Raw genomic sequence first — 19912 nt, 5'->3', positions numbered from 1 at the left:
TTAAATCTTAGATTTGGATTTGTATAGATTTAAACAAAATTTAATACAATTTTATATTACAACTTATTTGAATTCAAAACTTATCCAAACATAGGATCAATGTACTCGGAAGTCCAAAAAATTAAATAACTTGGGAGCTTGTTTGATAATTTTATTAACTTCAAATTAAAGTAAACTTTTTAAAATTAGTATCCATAAAAAAGGTAAAAAGAAGGGTGAAGAACAAACATTCAAAAAATTCTTTTTTAATCTACAAATATTAATGTACCTGACTGCCTTTAGGAAAATGCAAATGCATAGGGTAAAAAGATTACCAAAGTAACTTTGTTTGGTAAGGAAATTATCCGCCCGTCCTACGTCCAATGCCCTTTTTATTATATTTTTTTGAAGTTTGAACTTACTGCTGGTGGGAGTGAGAGACGTTGGCATCTGGCACCCGGCAGTTACATTTTGAAAAGCTTGAAATCAAAATTGGAGAGAGAGAGAGAGAGAGAGAGAGAGGCGCTGCTGTTCTTTCTCAGGGATCATGTGTTCGAACAACCCCGCAATCATGGCTAGTTCTTTGAGTCCTCCCCAGCGTTAATATTTCAAGCTCCTCCTTAAATCGCTCCTGCAAAATCCCTCTGATCTTCGCTACTGTCCTTTTGAGGATAAATTAGAAATCGTTGAACATTATTAATGGATTTTAAAGCTTCTCGATCCTCAACAAAAAGGACAAATCAGAAGCTCTACTTCAATCGGCCATTGCCGAGTCCTTGAAGATTCTCGCCTAACACTCGCCCATTATCTTCTTCTCCTCTTTTTATTTCTGGGGCATTTTGAGAAGCAATCTCTGGTGGAGTTTGCTTGTGTTTGAGGGAAAGTTCAATCGGATGGAACCTTTGGTTAAGAAGAATGGTGGAGTTTTTGGGAGTAGAAAAACTGGGTTTGAATCTTTGGGAACTCGCGGATTTGGGTCCGAGTTGCTCACCGATTCAGCTAGTGAGTGTAGACGAAGCGGTGGTTCGAGCAGTCCCAGCTCTGATTCCTCTACCGATCACGAACGGAGGGCCAAGCCCAAGCACTGTTCTTCTTCTTCGCTGAACCCTTTAGGGTGGCCTATTCGGAAGGCCAAGTGCTCGACTTCTGATGTCAGTGAAGATGATGAACGCGAATCCCACTCTGCTAATTCAAAATTTAAAACGCAGTGTTCGACGATTTCAGGTTACTTCTGGCGTTTTACTTTACTAATTTCATTTTTCCATTTTTTAAAATAGTTTCTAGTTTTGGGTTTGGCGAGTTTGCAGTCTTGTGATTTGATTTTTATTTTTATTTTTACATGTTTTGGATTAAACAGAGATTGAGATGATGAAAGAGAGATTTGCGAAGCTGTTGCTCGGTGAAGACATGTCAGGTTCTGGAAAAGGGGTTTGCACAGCTTTGGGGATTTCAAACGCCATTACTAATCTCTGCGGTACTCTCTTTCTCCCTCTTTCTAGGATTTCTGAAACTGTTTCTTCGTATTTTCCAGTTACTTCATTATAGCTTTCGTTTTCTGCTTTTCTTTGTTATTTACTCTCTTTGCAATTCACTTGTAGCCACGGTTTTTGGGCAACTTTGGAGGCTAGAACCGTTACCTCCAGAGAAGAAATCGATGTGGCAGAGAGAGATGGATTGGCTTCTATGCGTCAGTGATCATATTGTTGAATTAATACCCTCGTGGCAAACATTCCCGGATGGAACTAAGCTTGAGGTAATAATTTTGACACTATTGATCTTTTCAATTTCTACAGAATTTCTCATGTTATTTCTGCGTTTGAACAAGTATGTTTGGTTGCTGACAAAATACTGGGAAAAAAATTTAAAATTTTGACACTTGACTTCTGATAATTTGGGATCTGAGTAAATACCAAGACCTCCACTGAACTGAAGTCCCCTTCAACATACATTTCTTTGGCTTAATTGAATGGAGTCTCTCGAAGTTGAAGCAACTAGAGACATTTTATCCAAATTGTTATTTCGTTTTCGTGGTTAACTTCATCATCACTGACCAGTGGAGGGAAGGAAAGCTTGTAGTCTATTTAATTCTCAATCCCATTTTGATTTCCTTAATGCTTCTGAAATTGTTCTTTCCATTGCTTTGACTACCATTCTTGGGTAATGAATTCATTGTCGAATCTTTCTTTTTCAGGTCATGACTTGCAGACCACGATCAGACCTTTTTATCAATATCCCGGCTTTGCGAAAATTAGACAACATGCTTCTTGTAAGAATTTGCTTTGATTGTTCCTTTTTCCACCACCACTATCTGTGAGGATTTTTTTTTTTTTTTGAATTTATAAATCATTTTCCTTGTTACAGGAAATATTAGATAGTTTTAGCAGTACAGAGTTTTGGTATATAGATCAAGGAATCATATCAGCAGATGCTGATGGGTCTGTTTCATTCCGTAAACCCCTTCAACGGCAAGAGGAGAAGTGGTGGCTGCCTGTACCCCGTGTCCCAGCTGGTGGTCTCTGTGAAAATACTCGGAAACAGTTGCAGTACAAGCGTGAATGTGCTAACCAAATTTTAAAAGCTGTCCTGGCTATCAACAGCACCGCTTTAGCTGAAATGGAAGTCCCTGATACATACTTGGAAACTCTGCCAAAGGTTTGAACATCTAGCATCCCAAGTCTTCTGTTGATAAGCACGATTTAAGAAAATTCTCCAAATTTGTTAGAAGGCCCAAATCATATGTTTTCTCCTGAAGTGCATTTTCTTTCTATTATTTCATAGCAATTGGGAGTATTGTGGATGATTCCATATTATTACTTAGTTCTCGCAGTTAACAAGTGTTGCTTCTCCCCCACACTTATTCACGATTTATTTTTCCCTCGTGATGTTTTTCCAAATCCTGAACAATCATTATTCCACAAATGATAAGTTTTTTCATTTATAGAATGGAAGGGCAGGCCTGGGCGACATTATTTACCGGTATATTACTTCAGATCACTTCTCCTCCGAGTTTCTGCTTGATTGCCTTGACCTGTCCTCTGAACATATTGCCCTGGAGGTTGTGAACCGTGTGGAGGCCTCAATATATGTGTGGCGTCGAAGAACTCACTCAAAACCCATAGCTAATTCAAACCGCTCTACTGCAAAATCGTCATGGGAAATGGTCAAGGATCTAATGGTTGATGGAGATAAGAGAGAATTGCTTGCAGAAAGAGCTGAAAGTCTCCTCCTTTGCTTGAAGCAGCGGTTCCCTGGTTTGACCCAGACTACCTTAGACACCACCAAAATTCAGTGCAACAAGGTTTCCATTTTCATCCATTGAAATGCTCTCTTCTTTTTCTTCCCAAACCCATTTCCTTTCTCTATCATCTATAATTCTCATACTGCAGTTGCCTATTTTACTCATTTCAGGATGTCGGGAAGTCTATTCTAGAGAGCTACTCGAGAGTTTTGGAGAGTCTGGCATTTAACATTGTAGCTCGTATTGATGATCTACTATATGTGGATGACCTAACTAAGCATTCGGATACACTCTCATCGGTTCCTACTACAGTCAGTGTCATTGCTCACAAGAAGGTTTCAATTCCCTACTCCATGCCTATGTCAAGCACTCCGTACAAAACAAAATATACCACGCCCAGCCGTTCACCTGCATCAATGGTTAGCCCTTCCAGAGGGGAGAGAACTCCTTTCCTCAGCAGCAACAAGCCTCCTCGCCGTGGCTTTGGAGTCAAAAGAGTCCTTACGAATTATCTCGGCGTGGAGACCAAAAGCAAAAGCTCTGGGAATCAAACAGAGGGATTGGGTTTGGTTTTAAACCCAACTGTTGAAGCACCTGCATCTCGGACTGGCGTGGAAGGCTTGGAGCATCATCCGAAGTAACCGGCTGGCAAAAATGGGAGTAGGTTGCGGCAAAGTGTTCAGTGAGTTCTCCTGAGCTGGCTGAAATGGGGAGATAAGAAAGAGGGACATTATTCAAGAACCAAGAAAGATTATAACCGGAGAACTCTTTGTAACCAATTATCTTGATTGGTCAGAAGCAGAGAATTAGTGTGTTGCTTGATTTCCTTGTCTATTGTAGTTCTTTTACCAAATCAGGTTATTTAGCACGTTATAGTTTTAAGTGTAAAACTGAAAAAAGATTATAGTTGTAATTGAGTGTATTATTTATAGAATGGGAATTGTTTTAGCAAATTTCTGTTTTTTCTTTTGTTGCCAAGAATTTAGTTAGATGAAAATATGAACTGTGAGGATTATGCTTACCAAAAACCTTTGCAGTTCAGGATTTGTAAAAACGAGAAAAAAAAACAAGAAATAAAAACGAAAAATGATGGGGCGTTCCGAGAATTGAACTCGGGACCTCTCGCACCCTAAGCGAGAATCATACCACTAGACCAAACGCCCTGTCTATGTTCTTGTTTACCTCTTATAATTATCTGTACAGAATACATTCCGCGGTGTTTCCCTGCACCCCTTGAGCTGTACCAATAGACCAAATATCCTCCTTCCATTTCAAAATCTGAACTAAAAGCTTATGCAGCTACTGGCAAATTAAGTATGATGGGACTCAGGACCTCTCTCGCACCCTGAGCGAGAATCATACCAATGCCCCATCCAAGTTATGATCTGTTCAGCTCTACTAGGGGTGGGGTGAGCAAAATTCAGATTTAACTGAATTAAATGATTAAGTTTGATTGGTTGGATTCAGTTAATATATAGATTCAGTTCAGTTCGATTTGAGATTTAGATAATTTTGTGTATTCGGTTTTCAATTTGGCCATGGAGAATCTTTAATTCGGTTAACTGAATTACCGAATTACTAATTAATTAATAATTAAATATAAATTAGTAATATTAATATATAATATGTTAAATCTTAAAATTTAATCTTAAAATATCTCTTTTATCAATAAATCTTTTTATTAATTAAGCTACAATTGGTAAACTAAAAATAAAATTTGCAATAATATTTTATTTTTATAATTAATTTTAAATTTATTTGGTCAAATTCGGTTAACCAAATTACCCAAAAAGTTGGTTTGAATACGATTCAATTACAATAACTAATTCGCTTAATTCGGTTAGAAATTAATATTAACTAAAAAATTTAGTTAATTAACTTAATTTGACCGAACCGACCGTTTTCACACCCCTAACTAGGGGTAGTAAAACGGATTAACAGGTCAGATTCGGGCGGGGTTGTAGACGGTTCGGGATTAAATGGATTTGGATTCGGGATGATCTACTAATAAACAGGTCACTATTATGTAAATTCAAACCTATCCATTTAATAAATAGGTCAATCATTTGAAAAAAATGTTATTTATTTATTTAAAAAATTTTAAACATTTCATATAAAATGACATTTTTTTATTTTTTTATTTTAAAATCTCCTTTCATTTCTGGCTGTTCTGCAGGATTAGGGAGTGAGGGAGAGGCTTCTGTAGTTTTGGCTATTCCGTGGGAGCGTCACGACCTCGCCTGAGGGAGATCCGGAGATGACGAGTGAGAGAGAGCCCGGAAGAATTCTGATCTGCAGGCTGCACCTCTGCACCTCTGCTTGCTGTTACACCGCGTGCACCACTGCGCCGTGCGTGCTGATGCTGCTAGGGTTAGGGTGTGAGGGAGAGGCTTCTACAGTTCTGGCTATTCTACTGGAGCGTCACGACCTCGCCTGAGGGTGATCCGGAGATGACGAATGGGGAGAGCCCGAGAGGCTTATGATCTGCAGGCTGCAGCTTTGCGCCGCGTGCGCCATTTGTGCCGTGAGTGCTGGTGTTGCTAGGGTTAGGGAAGACTACACAAAATAATGAAATATATATATATATATATATATATATATATATATGTATATGCACATAAATGGGGTGATCCGACCCGAATCCGCCTAACCAGTTTAATAAACAGGTCAGCTTGAATTAACCCAAACCCAATTTAACTGGAAGGGTCATGGGTCACAAATCACCCATGGTGTTTTAATTTGTTTTGTCACCCCTATGCTTTACCCTGGGATAAAAATTAGGCCACCAAGTTCAGAGAGGATCAGACTAAAAGGGACTCATTGTTTAGAATAATTTCATTAGACAACAAAATCTAAATTTTTTTTCCAATCGTCCACCCCCCAATCAAAGTTGTAAAAAACATATTATGAATAAGTTTACTTGTAGTAAATTAAGAGTAACAAGTAAAAGATAAAATCCTTAAGCATTTATGGAATGTTAAAATATGACATTTTCTAGATGTGCCTAAATACAAGATTTTCACTCAACCCAACTTTACATTGTCATCCTACCAATCCTAAAATTCCAAATATTTTATAAAATCTACAATGAGGGTGCGTTTTGTTTTGTTGGCTTCGTTAGCTTAAGTTAGCTACCTCTAATTTTTATATAATTTGATCCAACAAAAAGAATAGATAAATTATCTTATGTTTTTCTTTCTCTTTTTATATAGTTATTTGTATTAAGTTAGTACTTGGAAGTAAGGATTTTGCAATTTAAATTTGAATATAAGAAAATATAATTTTGTAATATGATTTATCCAATTCTAAACAAACTCAAACACCTTTTAATCCCATGCTCAAAACATAAGATTAGAGTAATTTAATTTTTTTTTTGAATGATTAGTCCAATAGCAATTCATATGTGAAATATTTAATAATTATCATAAGTAATTTAGTAACGTATTGTTTAGCTCAGCTAAATCAAATAACTTTTAATCACAAAAATAAACTTTGGACCGTAATTATCTTATGAAATTTGAGTCCCATCTCCACTTTGAAAATTAGGGTCAACGGTTCATTAGAAATTTTATTCTTGGAGCTTACTGTCAATGTTTACAAACTGGAGAATGTCAAAAACTAACTCGACCCAAATTCCTAGAACGTATCTACTGGCGGCATTAAAAAAATTAGTATGTTGTATTCAGCATCAATATGTTAATGCTCACCTCTCAAATTCTTCTCGCCAACTTTATTTTCCAAAGATTGCTTTCACATCCACCGTTCGTAATGAAGCCACAAAAAAAAGTGGTTCAGCCACTGCCACCTTAACTGTGACAATCATAATCCCACAACCCAAAACAGCTCATTATGTTTAGAGCTTCCCCTTTTTAAGGGATTGGTTTCTAGTGCCACCAGGTCCCCCACCCTCAACGGCTACTAAATTTTAGTTGATCAATGACCCATTCAAAACTTGAACCAATGAGGTAAAAAAATAATAATAATAGTTCTGTTTTATATAGCCGTTTGTTCTTCTGGCAAAAAGCCCTGACCCTGACTCTCTTGACAAGCAGAGTTGCAAACGGTGCATGTCAAAGTTTGTGCACCGAGGCTAAATTATTATTATTATTTTTTTTCACCGCCTATAGGTATTCAAATTAATTAATATTAATTGTGGAAATTCATAAGCATGTGATCCCTGATTAAAATTAAATTTTTTTTTTTATCTGTTTGCGAGGACCCTCATCTGCCACAAAAAAGGGGATAAGCAGGAAATTAATGCTTAATTTGCAGTAAAGGAAGATCTTAATGCTTGATGGGTCAACAGTACAGTACTTTAAAGTAATGGCATTTCTTTCTAGCATCTGGCTGCCCTTCCTATGTCCTGTTTTGGGAGTCAATGTTGGTAGTTAGTAAAAAATGCTACTAAAATTTGGCAAGCAAAAGATAATTTTTTTTTTTTTTTTTTAAATTTCACACAACACAATAACAGCTTTGTCTTTTTAATCTTTTTTCTTGTCTATAAGCAGAGGCGAAGCTGTGTTTTCCCTCTTATTAATTAAATATTTTCCCAAAAATCAAAAAAGAGTCGCAAGATAATATTGCTGAGAACTTGTGGTGATTAGTGATAAAAGTAGGTGATTTATTTATTAAAATAATACTCTTTATTTTAAATTATATTATTAATTATTTGTCTTCAAATTGTTTAATTCCTTTAAGATATATAAACTTTAATATTATGACCAAAATATGCAAATAGAAATTAGTGTTATTATTAATAATAATGGGAATAAATGCTTTGTACTATTTATTTATTACCTCCATTTACCACTCTACTTAAAATCTAAACATATGACCCACATTTTCTAAAAAAAAAAAAAAATTGATTTGCAATGGAAAAAATGAAATTCAGACTTTAAAATTAATTTTTTTTTTAAATGATAAAAATAGTATAGAACTATTTTTAATTTCTCCTAAATTCATATAGTTCAAATCCAAAGTTCAAAATTAATGCATAAAAACACAAAGTGAATAAAGTTTATGTTACACTTCCAAATAATATGTAATTCATAAATGATAATAATAAATAACACTATTATGCCATTGTTGTTATTTATATTACTAATATTATTAATTTTAAGGTAATAACTTTTGTAAAGCACTCTAATAATAGTCCATTCATTTTTATTATAAGATATATTTTTCTATAAAAATAGTATTTTATTTGAAGAAATAAAATTGGAGAAAAAATTGACTACTAATAATTAACAAGTTAGATAATAAAATTGACTTAGTGAAAAAACACGTTAACTCAATATATTTGAATACTTAGTAAGTCTTTTTATACTGAGTGTGAATTGAATTGAAAATGAAAAGAAATAGTGAATTTTAATTACAATCTTAACCCTTTACAAAAATAGAGAAAACTATAACACAAAATTCTTCAAACCAATTTATGTTCTTAACTTTGGTCATTAATATCGAGAGTATTGCCTTGCTCACCTTTAGTTAATTATTAGGATTGAGCATTGCAATAGAAAAAATGTAATATAGAAAAATTGATAATGATTGTATGCGCACTGTAAGATTTTTTTCATGCATGTTTGTAATATATATGTATACCTTATTAGTCTAATAAATAAGAGACCAATTTTAACACAAAGTTAAAACTTGTGACAAATTTTATCTTCTCAATTTAATATTAGGATGAATGGCTCTCTCAATTTTTGATTGAACTAGGTTTATTACAAGAAGAAAATAAAAAAAAAATGGATAAAATATGAATACATCACTTTCTAAAAAGCTACAGTGCAATACTTTAAAGATACATTCATATTTTGAATCCAATTTCATCATAATTTGTATTTGACGTTTTGAAACATTTTACTAAAAAGATATGAACTTTCATCTGTATTTATGAAAGTGATTAAGACTTAAAAGATTGGATTGCACTAAACTGACTAATGTTATTACGCTATCCCATATTTGAAATAGCACGCTCATTAAATTGGCAAATCATTCAAAGAGCTAAAATACCTTTTAGCAAAATATATATATAATTTTGATTTTTCTTTAACTTAATCATAATGAAAATAACAAAAAGGAATTTTATTCATCTCAAATTTTAACCATTATCAAGAACGAAAAATTAAATAAATACAATTAAAATTTTATAAATTAATTATAATCCCATGACTCCAAAACATCCATAAGCTCAATTTTTAACACTCTTTGATGGCCTGTGAGCTCACACTGCCCTCCTTCAGTTTTGTTTGTTTGGCAATAGCATTGACAGAGGAAGGCGGTCAGCATGGCGTGATATGGGCTTGTCTTGTGGGCTAGACTCCGGACATTTTAAATTTGAATTTAGGTCCCCGGGCCTTTTCATATTTTTGTCCACAGCACGTGGGACAGTGGGAGCCTATTCGGATAATGACCTCAGAAAAGTTCGAATGAAGTATGTGAACGTTAGGGGCCCAACTGTCCCGTACCCGTACCCGTACCCGGATCCTCCCAAGGACTCGATTGTTTTGTTGGGCAGGCTTTGATGGAACTGGATCAATATTTCACGTTCGACGGCTTCTTGTGTATTCCTGTTGAGTGATTTTTTTTTATAAAAATAAAAATAATAATTAATATTTATGTGACGCAACATAGATTTTGAACAACTGGAATTTGAAAATCTAAGAACAAGCATTAATCGTAGATGTTATGGCATAACCTGATGTTAGCTCTACAAAATATGTATTTATTAGAATATGATAAAATATAGTTTAAATTTTATAAACCAAGGAAATTTTAAAAATCAAGGAAATAGTTATTCGTTATATATTTTTAATTATTTCATTCATGTAATCAAAAAGGTGATGAAATTTAGGAATAGTAATTTCTTATCTATTTCTTATTATACACTCGTAAAATGTTCCGCATTGGTATTTGTGTTGTAATAACAATATAATTTCTTGTATGACCAATAATAGTTAATTAGAACTAATATGTTCTTGAAAATAGACATTTTGCAAATTAAAAGTAATCTAAAAAAGTATTCCTATTTCCCATCAAATCAATTTAAGTTTAAAAAAAATACATAAAATTTGATCCAATAAAAAAATTTTGTATTGATTTAAGTGTAACGACCTCCAAATTCATACCATTAATATATATATATATATATATATATATATATATATATATATATATATATATATCCATATCCATACCTAAGCAGCGGAAACACATATCATGCAACCATTTACATATTTACTATACAATACCAGAATCCAGAATATACAGACCATATAAAAATACCCCTTCCAATATCATCTATCCAAAAATATATACAACTCTTCAAAAACTCATCCTATAACCAGGGTGATCAACTACTCTCTATCCACGAGCCTGATCCGCTCGCCTAACTGGCTCACCTGAAAAATATTAAAGTAATAGGGTGAGTCGACCCTCAGTAAGTGGAAATATGCTATTACTAGTGTGTGACAACTAAGTTAAGAGTACTTTTAAATAGTAACTGAACTGTAATGAAATAAATGATCTGTAAAGCATGTTTTTCTTTCATAATTTAAAATATACTGTATCGTCTGTATTTTCTACTTTTCATACTGATAATAACATACCATACTTATCATATACTGTAAAATTGTATACATATACATAACTGTGTTTTATCTCTGGGATTCTGTACGTCATGATTTGACCCTTCATGATAGGGTTATGCGGCCCGTAGGTGGGACTTCATCTGGTTGGCCCTCCAGATAAGTCAATATACTCTACACTACCTTAGCCCGACCAAACTGCATCTTTTCCTAAGTGCGGGACTGGCTGCTACCTCGTCTAACCGGGCCCCCTCAACCCAGCGTACTGGGGAGCTACATCCACTCCGAGCACGGTTAGATAGTACCCCCATATTATCTGAAATATGTGGTTGCACTCTATCTGTAATTAGCAATGGTACCATGCTCCGTAAACTGTATCTGTCTGTAATCTTTCTACAGGGATCTGTTACTATATACATTGATACATTTATACTCTTTTACTATTTTCATCATGTTTTCCAAAATATAACGTTATCTTTATTTACTGTAAATACTGTAATTTCTGTATATTGTATCTGTAGCATCTTGATGCTACCTCTGTATCTTCGTCTATATACTCTGTCTGTATACTCTGTATGTTATGGTAATAGGAAACATGACATGCTATAACTTGGCATATACTGTTCTGTATAAAACTATGATATAATACTGATCTGAATAAAACTATATACATGTATATGCAGATATATATATATTTATATATATATATATATATATATATATATATATATCTGTTTCATGAAACTACTTATATAAAAACTGTATATGCATTCAAATTTCTCTATATAATCTCTGTGAATATATATCTCTATCTGTATATTCAGTATAGTATGATACATTATAAAAATTGTATACATTCCTCATCACATGAAAATCTACTCAGGCCACACAAACATTTAAACTCATAATCTGTAAAAACTGTATAATAAATTGGTATAAATATGTGTCTATGAAATCTTTATTAGCATCATTAAAACTCCTAGCATAGCATATTTCCCTTACCTTAACTTTGAAAAGCCCTTGTAAAATTCTGACTCTATACCCACAGGATTTCTAGTTCAACATCCTGTAAACACAATCCCCCAGAACAAAACATCAGTATTTTCTTACCTACAACATTTCTTATAACTGAGGGAAAGGCAAATACTAAATAAAATATCTTACCCTGAGATTGGGACGAAATTCAACTCAACTTCTCCAACGATCAACTCCGGCAGACTTGCAAAGAACTTCGCTAGGAGTGTCGTGGTAGCCTTAGATCTTCGATCCAGCGAAAAACAGGCCCGAAAACGAAGAGAGAAGGAGAGAGAGAGCGGCGTGAAATTGTGATAAAAATCCGATTTTTTCCTTATTTATAAGGTCAGATTCGTCGACAAGACACGTCATCTCGTCGACGAGTCCTTCATTAAATTCGTTGACGAAACCCTATATTCGTCGACAAAATTCAGAATAACCCATCCCGCCTCTCGGTATTTTCTTGTCGACGAAACCCTGTATTCGTCGACGAATTTCCTTATGTTCTCGTCGATGAACCCCTGTATTCGTCGACGAGTCCAGGCAATTTCTTGAAATTTTATTTTTATTTTTATTATTATTATCTCTAAAATGCAATGTCGTCGAGCGTTCGTCGACGAAACCTACTGCCTCTTTCTGTTTTTGTTTCCATTTTCCTCTCTCTTTAATATTTGAATATCAATATTTTCTGGGTCATTACATTCTCCCCTTCTTAAAAAAATTTCGTCCTCAAAATTTACTAGCTGTATACCCATCAATATACCCCATCATTCTGTAGAAGAAAAAGGGTCTACTTATTTTATTACCTGTCCTCACTTGTGGGGAGGAATACCGTGGTTACATACTATGTTCTGGGAGATTACACATATAAAACTAAAAACTATCTACTAGCTAAAACCTATACATGTACCTGCAAAAGAAATCTATCTAACTATTATGCTTTACCTGAGTACCTTTATACCCCTTGGAACAACTGTGAGTATTTCTGTCTAATCTGCTCCTTGAACTCCCAAGAAGCTTCCTCTATAGCATGATTCTTCCACAAAACTTTTACTAACTGTATTTCTTTAGTGCGTAAAATCTGAACCTTCCTGTCCAAAATCTGTACAGGTACTTCTTCATATGCTAATGAATCTTTAAGTTCTATCTCTGCATAGCTAATGATGTGGGATGGGTCTGAGACGTATTTCCGTAACATGGCAACATGAAACACATCATGAATACGAGCCAAACTTGGCGGCAAAACTAGCCTGTAGGCAACTGACCCTATTCTTTCAAGTATCTCAAAAGGGCCAATATACTTAGGGCTCAACTTGTCCTTCTTTCCAAATCGCATAACTCCTTTCAGAGGAGCTATCTTCAAAAATATTCGATCTCCCACATCAAATTTCAACTCTCGGCGGCGATTGTCTGCATAACTTTTCTGCCGACTCTGTACTGTATTAATTCTTTCTCTAATTAATCGAACTTTGTCAGACGCCTGCTGTATTATCTCGGGGCCCAAAACTTGCCTTTCACCTACTTCATCCTAAAAAAGAGGAGAACGACATCTCCTGCCATATAATTCCTCGTATGGAGCCATGCCGATACTGGCCTGGTAGCTATTATTGTAAGCAAACTCAACTAACGGCATAAACTGAATCCAACTGCCTCCAAAGTCAAGCACACAAGAACGAAGCATATCTTCTAGTATCTGAATGGTCCTCTCAGTCTGACCATCAATATGGGAATGAAAAGCAGTGCTAAAAGCTAACTGCGTACCCATAGCCTCCTGAAAATTTTTCCAAAATCATGAAGTAAACCGAGGATCTCGGTCCGAGACTATGGATACTGGTACTCCATGAACACGAACTATCTCCTGAACATATATCTCTGCCAATATGTCCATGGAATAACCAATTTTAAAAGGGATGAAATGAGCAGTCTTCGTTAAACGATCAACAACTACCCAAATTGCATTTAATCCCTACCACACTAGTGGAAACCCCGTAACAAAATCCATCGAAACGTGGTCCCATTTCCACTCTGGAATGAACAAGGGCTGCAACTGTTCTGCTGGTCTCTGGTGTTCAGCTTTAACCTACTGACACGTCAAGCATTACTGAACAAATTCGGTTATCTCCCTCTTCATACCACTCCATCAGAAATACTCTCGCAGATCCCTATACATTTTAGTACTGTCAGGATGGACCGTGTATAGGGATCTGTGAGCCTCCTCTAGTATATTCCTCCTGATCTCAGCATCTACAAGAACACATAGCCTAGTACGGAATCGCAGAGCTCCGTCATCTGATATACTGAACTCCTCACCCTGACCATCACGTACTCTAGCCATCACCGCTGCCAACTTTGCATCATCACCCTGAGCTGCTTTAATCCTCTCGTAAAGCGTGGGCTGCACTATTAGATTGGAAATAACTGTCTGAGGACTCTCCTCCACCAATTCTATACTGAGTCTCTCCAAATCCACCAGAATTTAGTGCTGAATCTCCATGGCTGTCAGTACGGATCCCCCTGATTTTCTGCTCAGAGCATCTATCACTACGTTCGCTTTTCCTAGGTGGTAACTAATCTTGTAATCATAATCTTTTATAAGTTCTAACCACCTTCTTTGCCGCATATTCAACTCTTTTTGAGTGAAGAAATATTTCAGGCTCTTGTGATCTGTGAAAATCTCGCACTTCCCACCATATAAATAATGCCTCCAGATTTTAAGAGCATACACCATTGCAGCAAGCTCTAAATCATGGACAGGATAATTCTTCTCATATTCTTTAAGCTGTCTGGATGCATAAGCAATGACCCTGCCGTGCTGCATCAACACGCATCCAAGACCCTTTAAAGAGGCATCATTGTATATCATGAAATCATCCTCCCCTGATGGAATAACTAGTACTAGAGCTGAAGCTAACCACTGTTTTAACTCTTGAAAGCTCTGCTCATAGTCATCAGTCCATTCAAATTTTACAATTTTTCTCGTAAGTCGTGTCAATGGACCTGATAGCCTAGAGAAACCATCCACAAAACGTCGGTAATAACCTGCTAACCCTAGAAAACTCTTGACTTCCTGAACATTTCCTGGCCTCTCCCAATTCACCACTGCCTCTATTTTTCTTGGATCAACTGATACACCTGCTTCTGAGATCACGTGGCCAAGAAATGTGACCTGCCTTAACCAAAACTCACATTTCTTGAATTTTGCATATAATTTCCTTTCTCTCAATATCTGCAATACCAGCCTTAAATGATGCTCGTGCTCCTCAACACTCCTCGAGTAGACTAGTATATCATCAATGAACACAACCACAAACTGGTCCAAATACTGATGGAACACCCGATTCATCAAATCCATGAAAATCGCTAGTGCATTAGTTAACCCAAATGGCATCACTAAAAACTCGTAATGCCCATATCTCGTACGGAAAGCGGTCTTCGAAATGTCCTCTGCTTTAACTTTCACCTGATGGTGGCCTGACCGCAGATCAATTTTAGAATAAATCTGGGTCCCCTGGAGCTAATCAAATAAATCATCGATCCTAGGGAGAGGATATTTATTTTTGACTGTCAATTTATTTATCTCCCTATAATCGATGCACAACCTCATGGTTCCATCTTTCTTTTTCACGAACAAAATTGGCGCTCCCTAGGGCGACACACTAGGCCTGATAAAACCCTTATTGAGTAATTCTTATAGCTGATCTTTTAGTTCTTTCAACTTGATTGGTGTCATACGGTACGGTACTTTAGATACTGGTGCAGATCCCGGCAACAAGTCTATAGTGAACTCAATCTCATGATCTGGTGGCAAACCAGGCAATTCTTCTAGAAATACATCTGGAATTCCCTTACTACTGGTATGTCAGCTTGTCCCAATTCTTATTTTGGCAATTCTTTTATGTATGCGACATACCCCTGGCAACCACCCTGTAACAATCTCTTCACCTGAATAGTCGACACTAGCTGTGGTAAGGCACGTACACGTGAACCCGCAAATCTAAACTCTGACTTGCCCAAGGGTCTAAAAATCACTTCCTTCAAATGACAATCAATACTTGCGTGATAAGTTGCTAACCAATCAATGCCTAGTATCACATCAAACCCCTGTATATCTAGGACCACAAGATCGGCCAGCAGTACTCTCTCCTGAATATTTACTGAAAAATTTTGAAGTACCCTCCTGCATATAATCACAGATCCCATCGGCGTGCCCACTGACAATTCTATATCTAATGGTTGTGTCTCTATTCCAGCTATTCTCACATACCCCGCCGATATGAAAAAGTGGGTGGCACCTATATCAAACAAGACAATCATTCTATATGGTAAAGCAGTAAGAGTACATGTGACAACGTCCCTAGCTGTCTCAACGTCTCCTGGTGTCAACGCATAGACCCTCACCGGTGCAGTGTTCCTCTACTGACCACCGCAGGGCGCCTGATATCCACCTCGAAATGGTTTGGGAGCCTATGCATAATTCGACGGCAGCTGATATGATCGAGCCATATGACCGGGTCTCCCGCAGCAGTAACAAACATTCTCTCCAAATCGACATTCATCCGGGTGTCTCCGTCCACATTTGGTACAAGTGGTGAGAGGCTAATTGTTTCGAGATCCCCTGTGCTTTACCATCTGTCTCTGACCTCCACCAAATCTACCTCCTCTCCAAGAGCCTCGACTGGGACCCGCCTGAAAACTCGAGGGCGCAACCATCTTCTTCTAACTCTGTGTCTCCATCTCTCAAGATAGACTCTTCTCCGCTATAGTGGTCCTGTCAACCAATTCTAAAAAATCCTGGATCCTCAGCACCGCCACCTGCTTGTAAATATCACGCCTCAAATTTCTCTCGAACATTCTAGCCTTCTTTGCTTCATCTGGGACAATATAGGGGCAGAAGCGAGAGAGCTCAATAAATCTCTCTGCATACTGTGGGACAGTCAATGACCCCTAAGTCAGACTCGGGAACTCCTGTACTCGGGCATCTCTAACTAAAGCAGGATAATATCTATCAAAGAACATATCCCTGAATCGGGTCCAAGTCATCTGCACTGGTATAGCCCTCTGCTCTTCCAACAACATGGTGGCTGCCCACCATCTCTCGGCCTCCCGCCAGCCTATATGTAGCATATAAAACTCTCTGCTCATCGGTACAATGGAGCACTGTTAGAATCTTCTCTACCTCCTGCACCCAGTTCTCTGCAACTGAAGGATCAATCGTTCCAGAGAAAACTGGCGGATTCATCTTCATAAATTTCTCTATGGTACATCCTTGAGCTGAGGATGGACCTCCCTACTCTCTAGAACTCCGCGCTATCTCAGCCATGACTTGCTGAGCCACACTGCATAGCACAGCATCTGAATCTCCACCTGCTACACCAGAAGGACCAACACCATTATCCCCACTGGCATAATCGCTATTGCCTCCTGGGTCCATCCTGCAAACACATAGAACATCGTTTCAAAATTCTATCTTCCTACAGACCAAACTTATTCAACTAAAACTCCAAATCCTCTATTAACTATCCCTCCTGATTCTAACCCCAAAATCCACTCCTGCAACCCAAACACATAACTCGTCGACAATTTACTATGGTTTTCCTGGAATCGTCACCCCAGGAAAAACACAGAAACAATCATGAAATCCTGTATCCAGATCACAGAACAAAATCTCAAATCTTTCTCCTATATTCTGGTATTGCTTTCCGCTGCACTCTAAAGTCTACTGAACCTAGCAACCTGGGCTCTGATACCAAAATGTAACGACCTCAAAATTCATACCATTATATATATCCATATCCATACCTAAGCAGTGAAAACACATATCATGCAACCATTTACATATTTACAATACAATACTAGAATCCAGAATATACAAACCATACAAAAATACCCCTTCCAATATCATCTATCCAAAAATATACACAATTATGTCAAAAACTCATCCTATAACCAGGGTGATCAACTACTCTCTATCCGCGAGCCTGATCCGCTCGCCTAACTGGCTCACCTGAAAAATGTTAAAGTAATAGGGTGAGTCGACGCTCAGTAAGTGGAAATATGCTATTACTAGTGTGTGGCAACTAAGTTAAGAGTACTTTTAAATAGTAATTGAACTGTAATGAAATAAATGATCTGTAAAACATGTCTTTCTTTCATAATTTAAAATATACTGTATCGTCTGTATTTTCTACTTTTCATACTGATAATACCATACCATACTTATCATATACTGTAAAACTGTATACATATACATAATTGTGTTTTATCCTTGAGACTCTATACGTCATGATTTGACCCCTCATGATAGGGTTGTGTGGCCCGTAGGCGGGACTTCATCTGGTTGGCGCTCCAGATAAGTCAATATACTCTACACTACCTCAGCCCGACCAAACTGCATCTTCTCCTAAGCGCGGGACTAGCTGCTACTTCGTCTAACCGGCCCCCCTTAACCCAGCGTACTGGGGAGCTGCATCCACTCCGAGCATGGTTAGACGGTACCCACATATTATCTGAAATATGTGGTTGCACTCTATCTGTAATTAGCAACGGTACCATGCTCGGTAAACTCTATCTGTCTGTAATCTTTCCACAGGGATCTAATATTGTAAAGACCTGAAAAATTAAAATGAATAAAATAATTAGAAAAAAAATAAATAAAATAACATATAAATAAATAAAAGAAATGGCGTGGGAAAAATAATAATAATAATAATTAAAGAAATTAAATTAAATTAAGATAAATTAAATAATTAAATAATTAGTTATTAAATTAAATATTTTTACATTGGATAAAAAAAACTAATTAGAATAATATATATAAGTTATTATAATATATATATATATATATATATATATATATATATATATAAAGTAAAGTTAAAAGTTAAAAGAGATAAGAAGAGAAGAAAGAAAGTAGATGAAAGAAGAAAGAAGAAGCTGGAGAAGACACCCCCCCCCCTCGGAATAATTCCTACGCACAGTCACGCTCTCCTCCGTCTCTCTCTTCTCTCTCTTCAATTTCTTGGTGGATTTGCGGCGGATCGGGAAACGAAAGGTGCCATTGGATTCTGGTTCCGCTGCCAACATTTCTACTGGAGCAGATTTTTCATGGGAACAGCTTAGGCACTGCTCCTGGGGAAAGGTAATTTTTCCCCATTTTCTCAATTTCGTTATTAATATGTGGTTAAATCAACGAACGGACACCACCACGGGATCCTAGTCGTCGTCATCGTCATCGTCATTTTGACGTAGGTAATTTTTCAATTGGGGCTTTTTAGGTCCTACTCCAAAGCGAGAGTGAGATTTGAAAAATTTGGGAATCTGGCTAAATTTAAGGGTATTATTATTTATTTAGGAATTATGACCCTAGGAAATATTTAAATAATATTTTACTCATGAATAATTTATTGGAATTAGGAATTTAATTTCAGGGTTCGGGTGAGCGCCGCAGGTATTTTTTAGAGTCCATGTTGGCGTAGTTCAAGAAACCAGGTAAGGGGAAAAATATATATTAAATCATAATTTTTATGAATTAAATGAAAATAAATTGTGTTATATGTAGGTGTAATTTTTCAGTATGGGTAAAATGCCAGCCATTTTAATTATATTTTTTTTTCGAGTTTAGGGCTGTTTATTAGACATGTATATGTGAAAATGAACTGATGAAAGTGGAAACATATTTTAAGAGTATTTATGTAAGAAATAAAAGATATTTTTAGTATATAAACATTAAATGTTGGTTGGCTTATTTTACAGGGAGTGTATGAGTTTTATTGCTAAATTATGTGGCATTAGTAAAATAGAATTTTGTGTGGAATTATGTTATATATACGAGATGCAAGATATACAGAAAATGAAATGAGCATTAAAATGATATATGAAATATGCTGCATATAAGTGTTAATACAATCATGAAAACAACCACAGCTGAAAAGATGCCGACCACGGCTGAAAGGATGCCGAAGCTAACCAACCATGGCTGGAAAGATGCTGAGTATTTATGAATTAAAATAAAAATGAGTATGAAATGAAAATGAAATGAAAAGGGAAATGAATGGAATGGAAATGAAATGTGAAATGTGAACAATGTAAAATG

At 36.3% G+C, this 19912-nt stretch overlaps 1 protein-coding gene and 1 non-coding gene across 2 annotated transcripts; one reads left to right on the top strand and one right to left on the bottom strand.

The window, feature by feature from the left end:
• Window positions 1–399: 399 nt before the first annotated feature.
• On the top strand, window positions 400–4170 carry LOC131166003 (rop guanine nucleotide exchange factor 7). The gene is made up of 7 exons (XM_058124213.1): window positions 400–1203; window positions 1337–1453; window positions 1578–1732; window positions 2171–2245; window positions 2341–2631; window positions 2921–3277; window positions 3388–4170. The coding sequence occupies exons 1-7, from the start codon at window positions 873–875 to the stop codon at window positions 3856–3858; spliced, it is 1797 nt and encodes a 598-aa protein (XP_057980196.1). The 5' UTR covers window positions 400–872; the 3' UTR covers window positions 3859–4170.
• A 138-nt stretch (window positions 4171–4308) lies between these two features.
• Window positions 4309–4380, bottom strand: TRNAP-AGG (transfer RNA proline (anticodon AGG)). The gene has a single exon. It is a non-coding gene; the product is annotated as a tRNA-Pro (tRNA).
• Between the last annotated feature and the right edge of the window lie 15532 nt (window positions 4381–19912).

This window comes from Malania oleifera, chromosome 10 (assembly GCF_029873635.1).
Source record: "Malania oleifera isolate guangnan ecotype guangnan chromosome 10, ASM2987363v1, whole genome shotgun sequence".
In the NCBI taxonomy this organism is placed as follows: Eukaryota; Viridiplantae; Streptophyta; class Magnoliopsida; order Santalales; family Ximeniaceae; genus Malania; species Malania oleifera.
The sequence above is the reverse complement of the archived record's forward strand: the minus strand, read 5'-3'. Positions and strand labels throughout refer to the sequence as shown.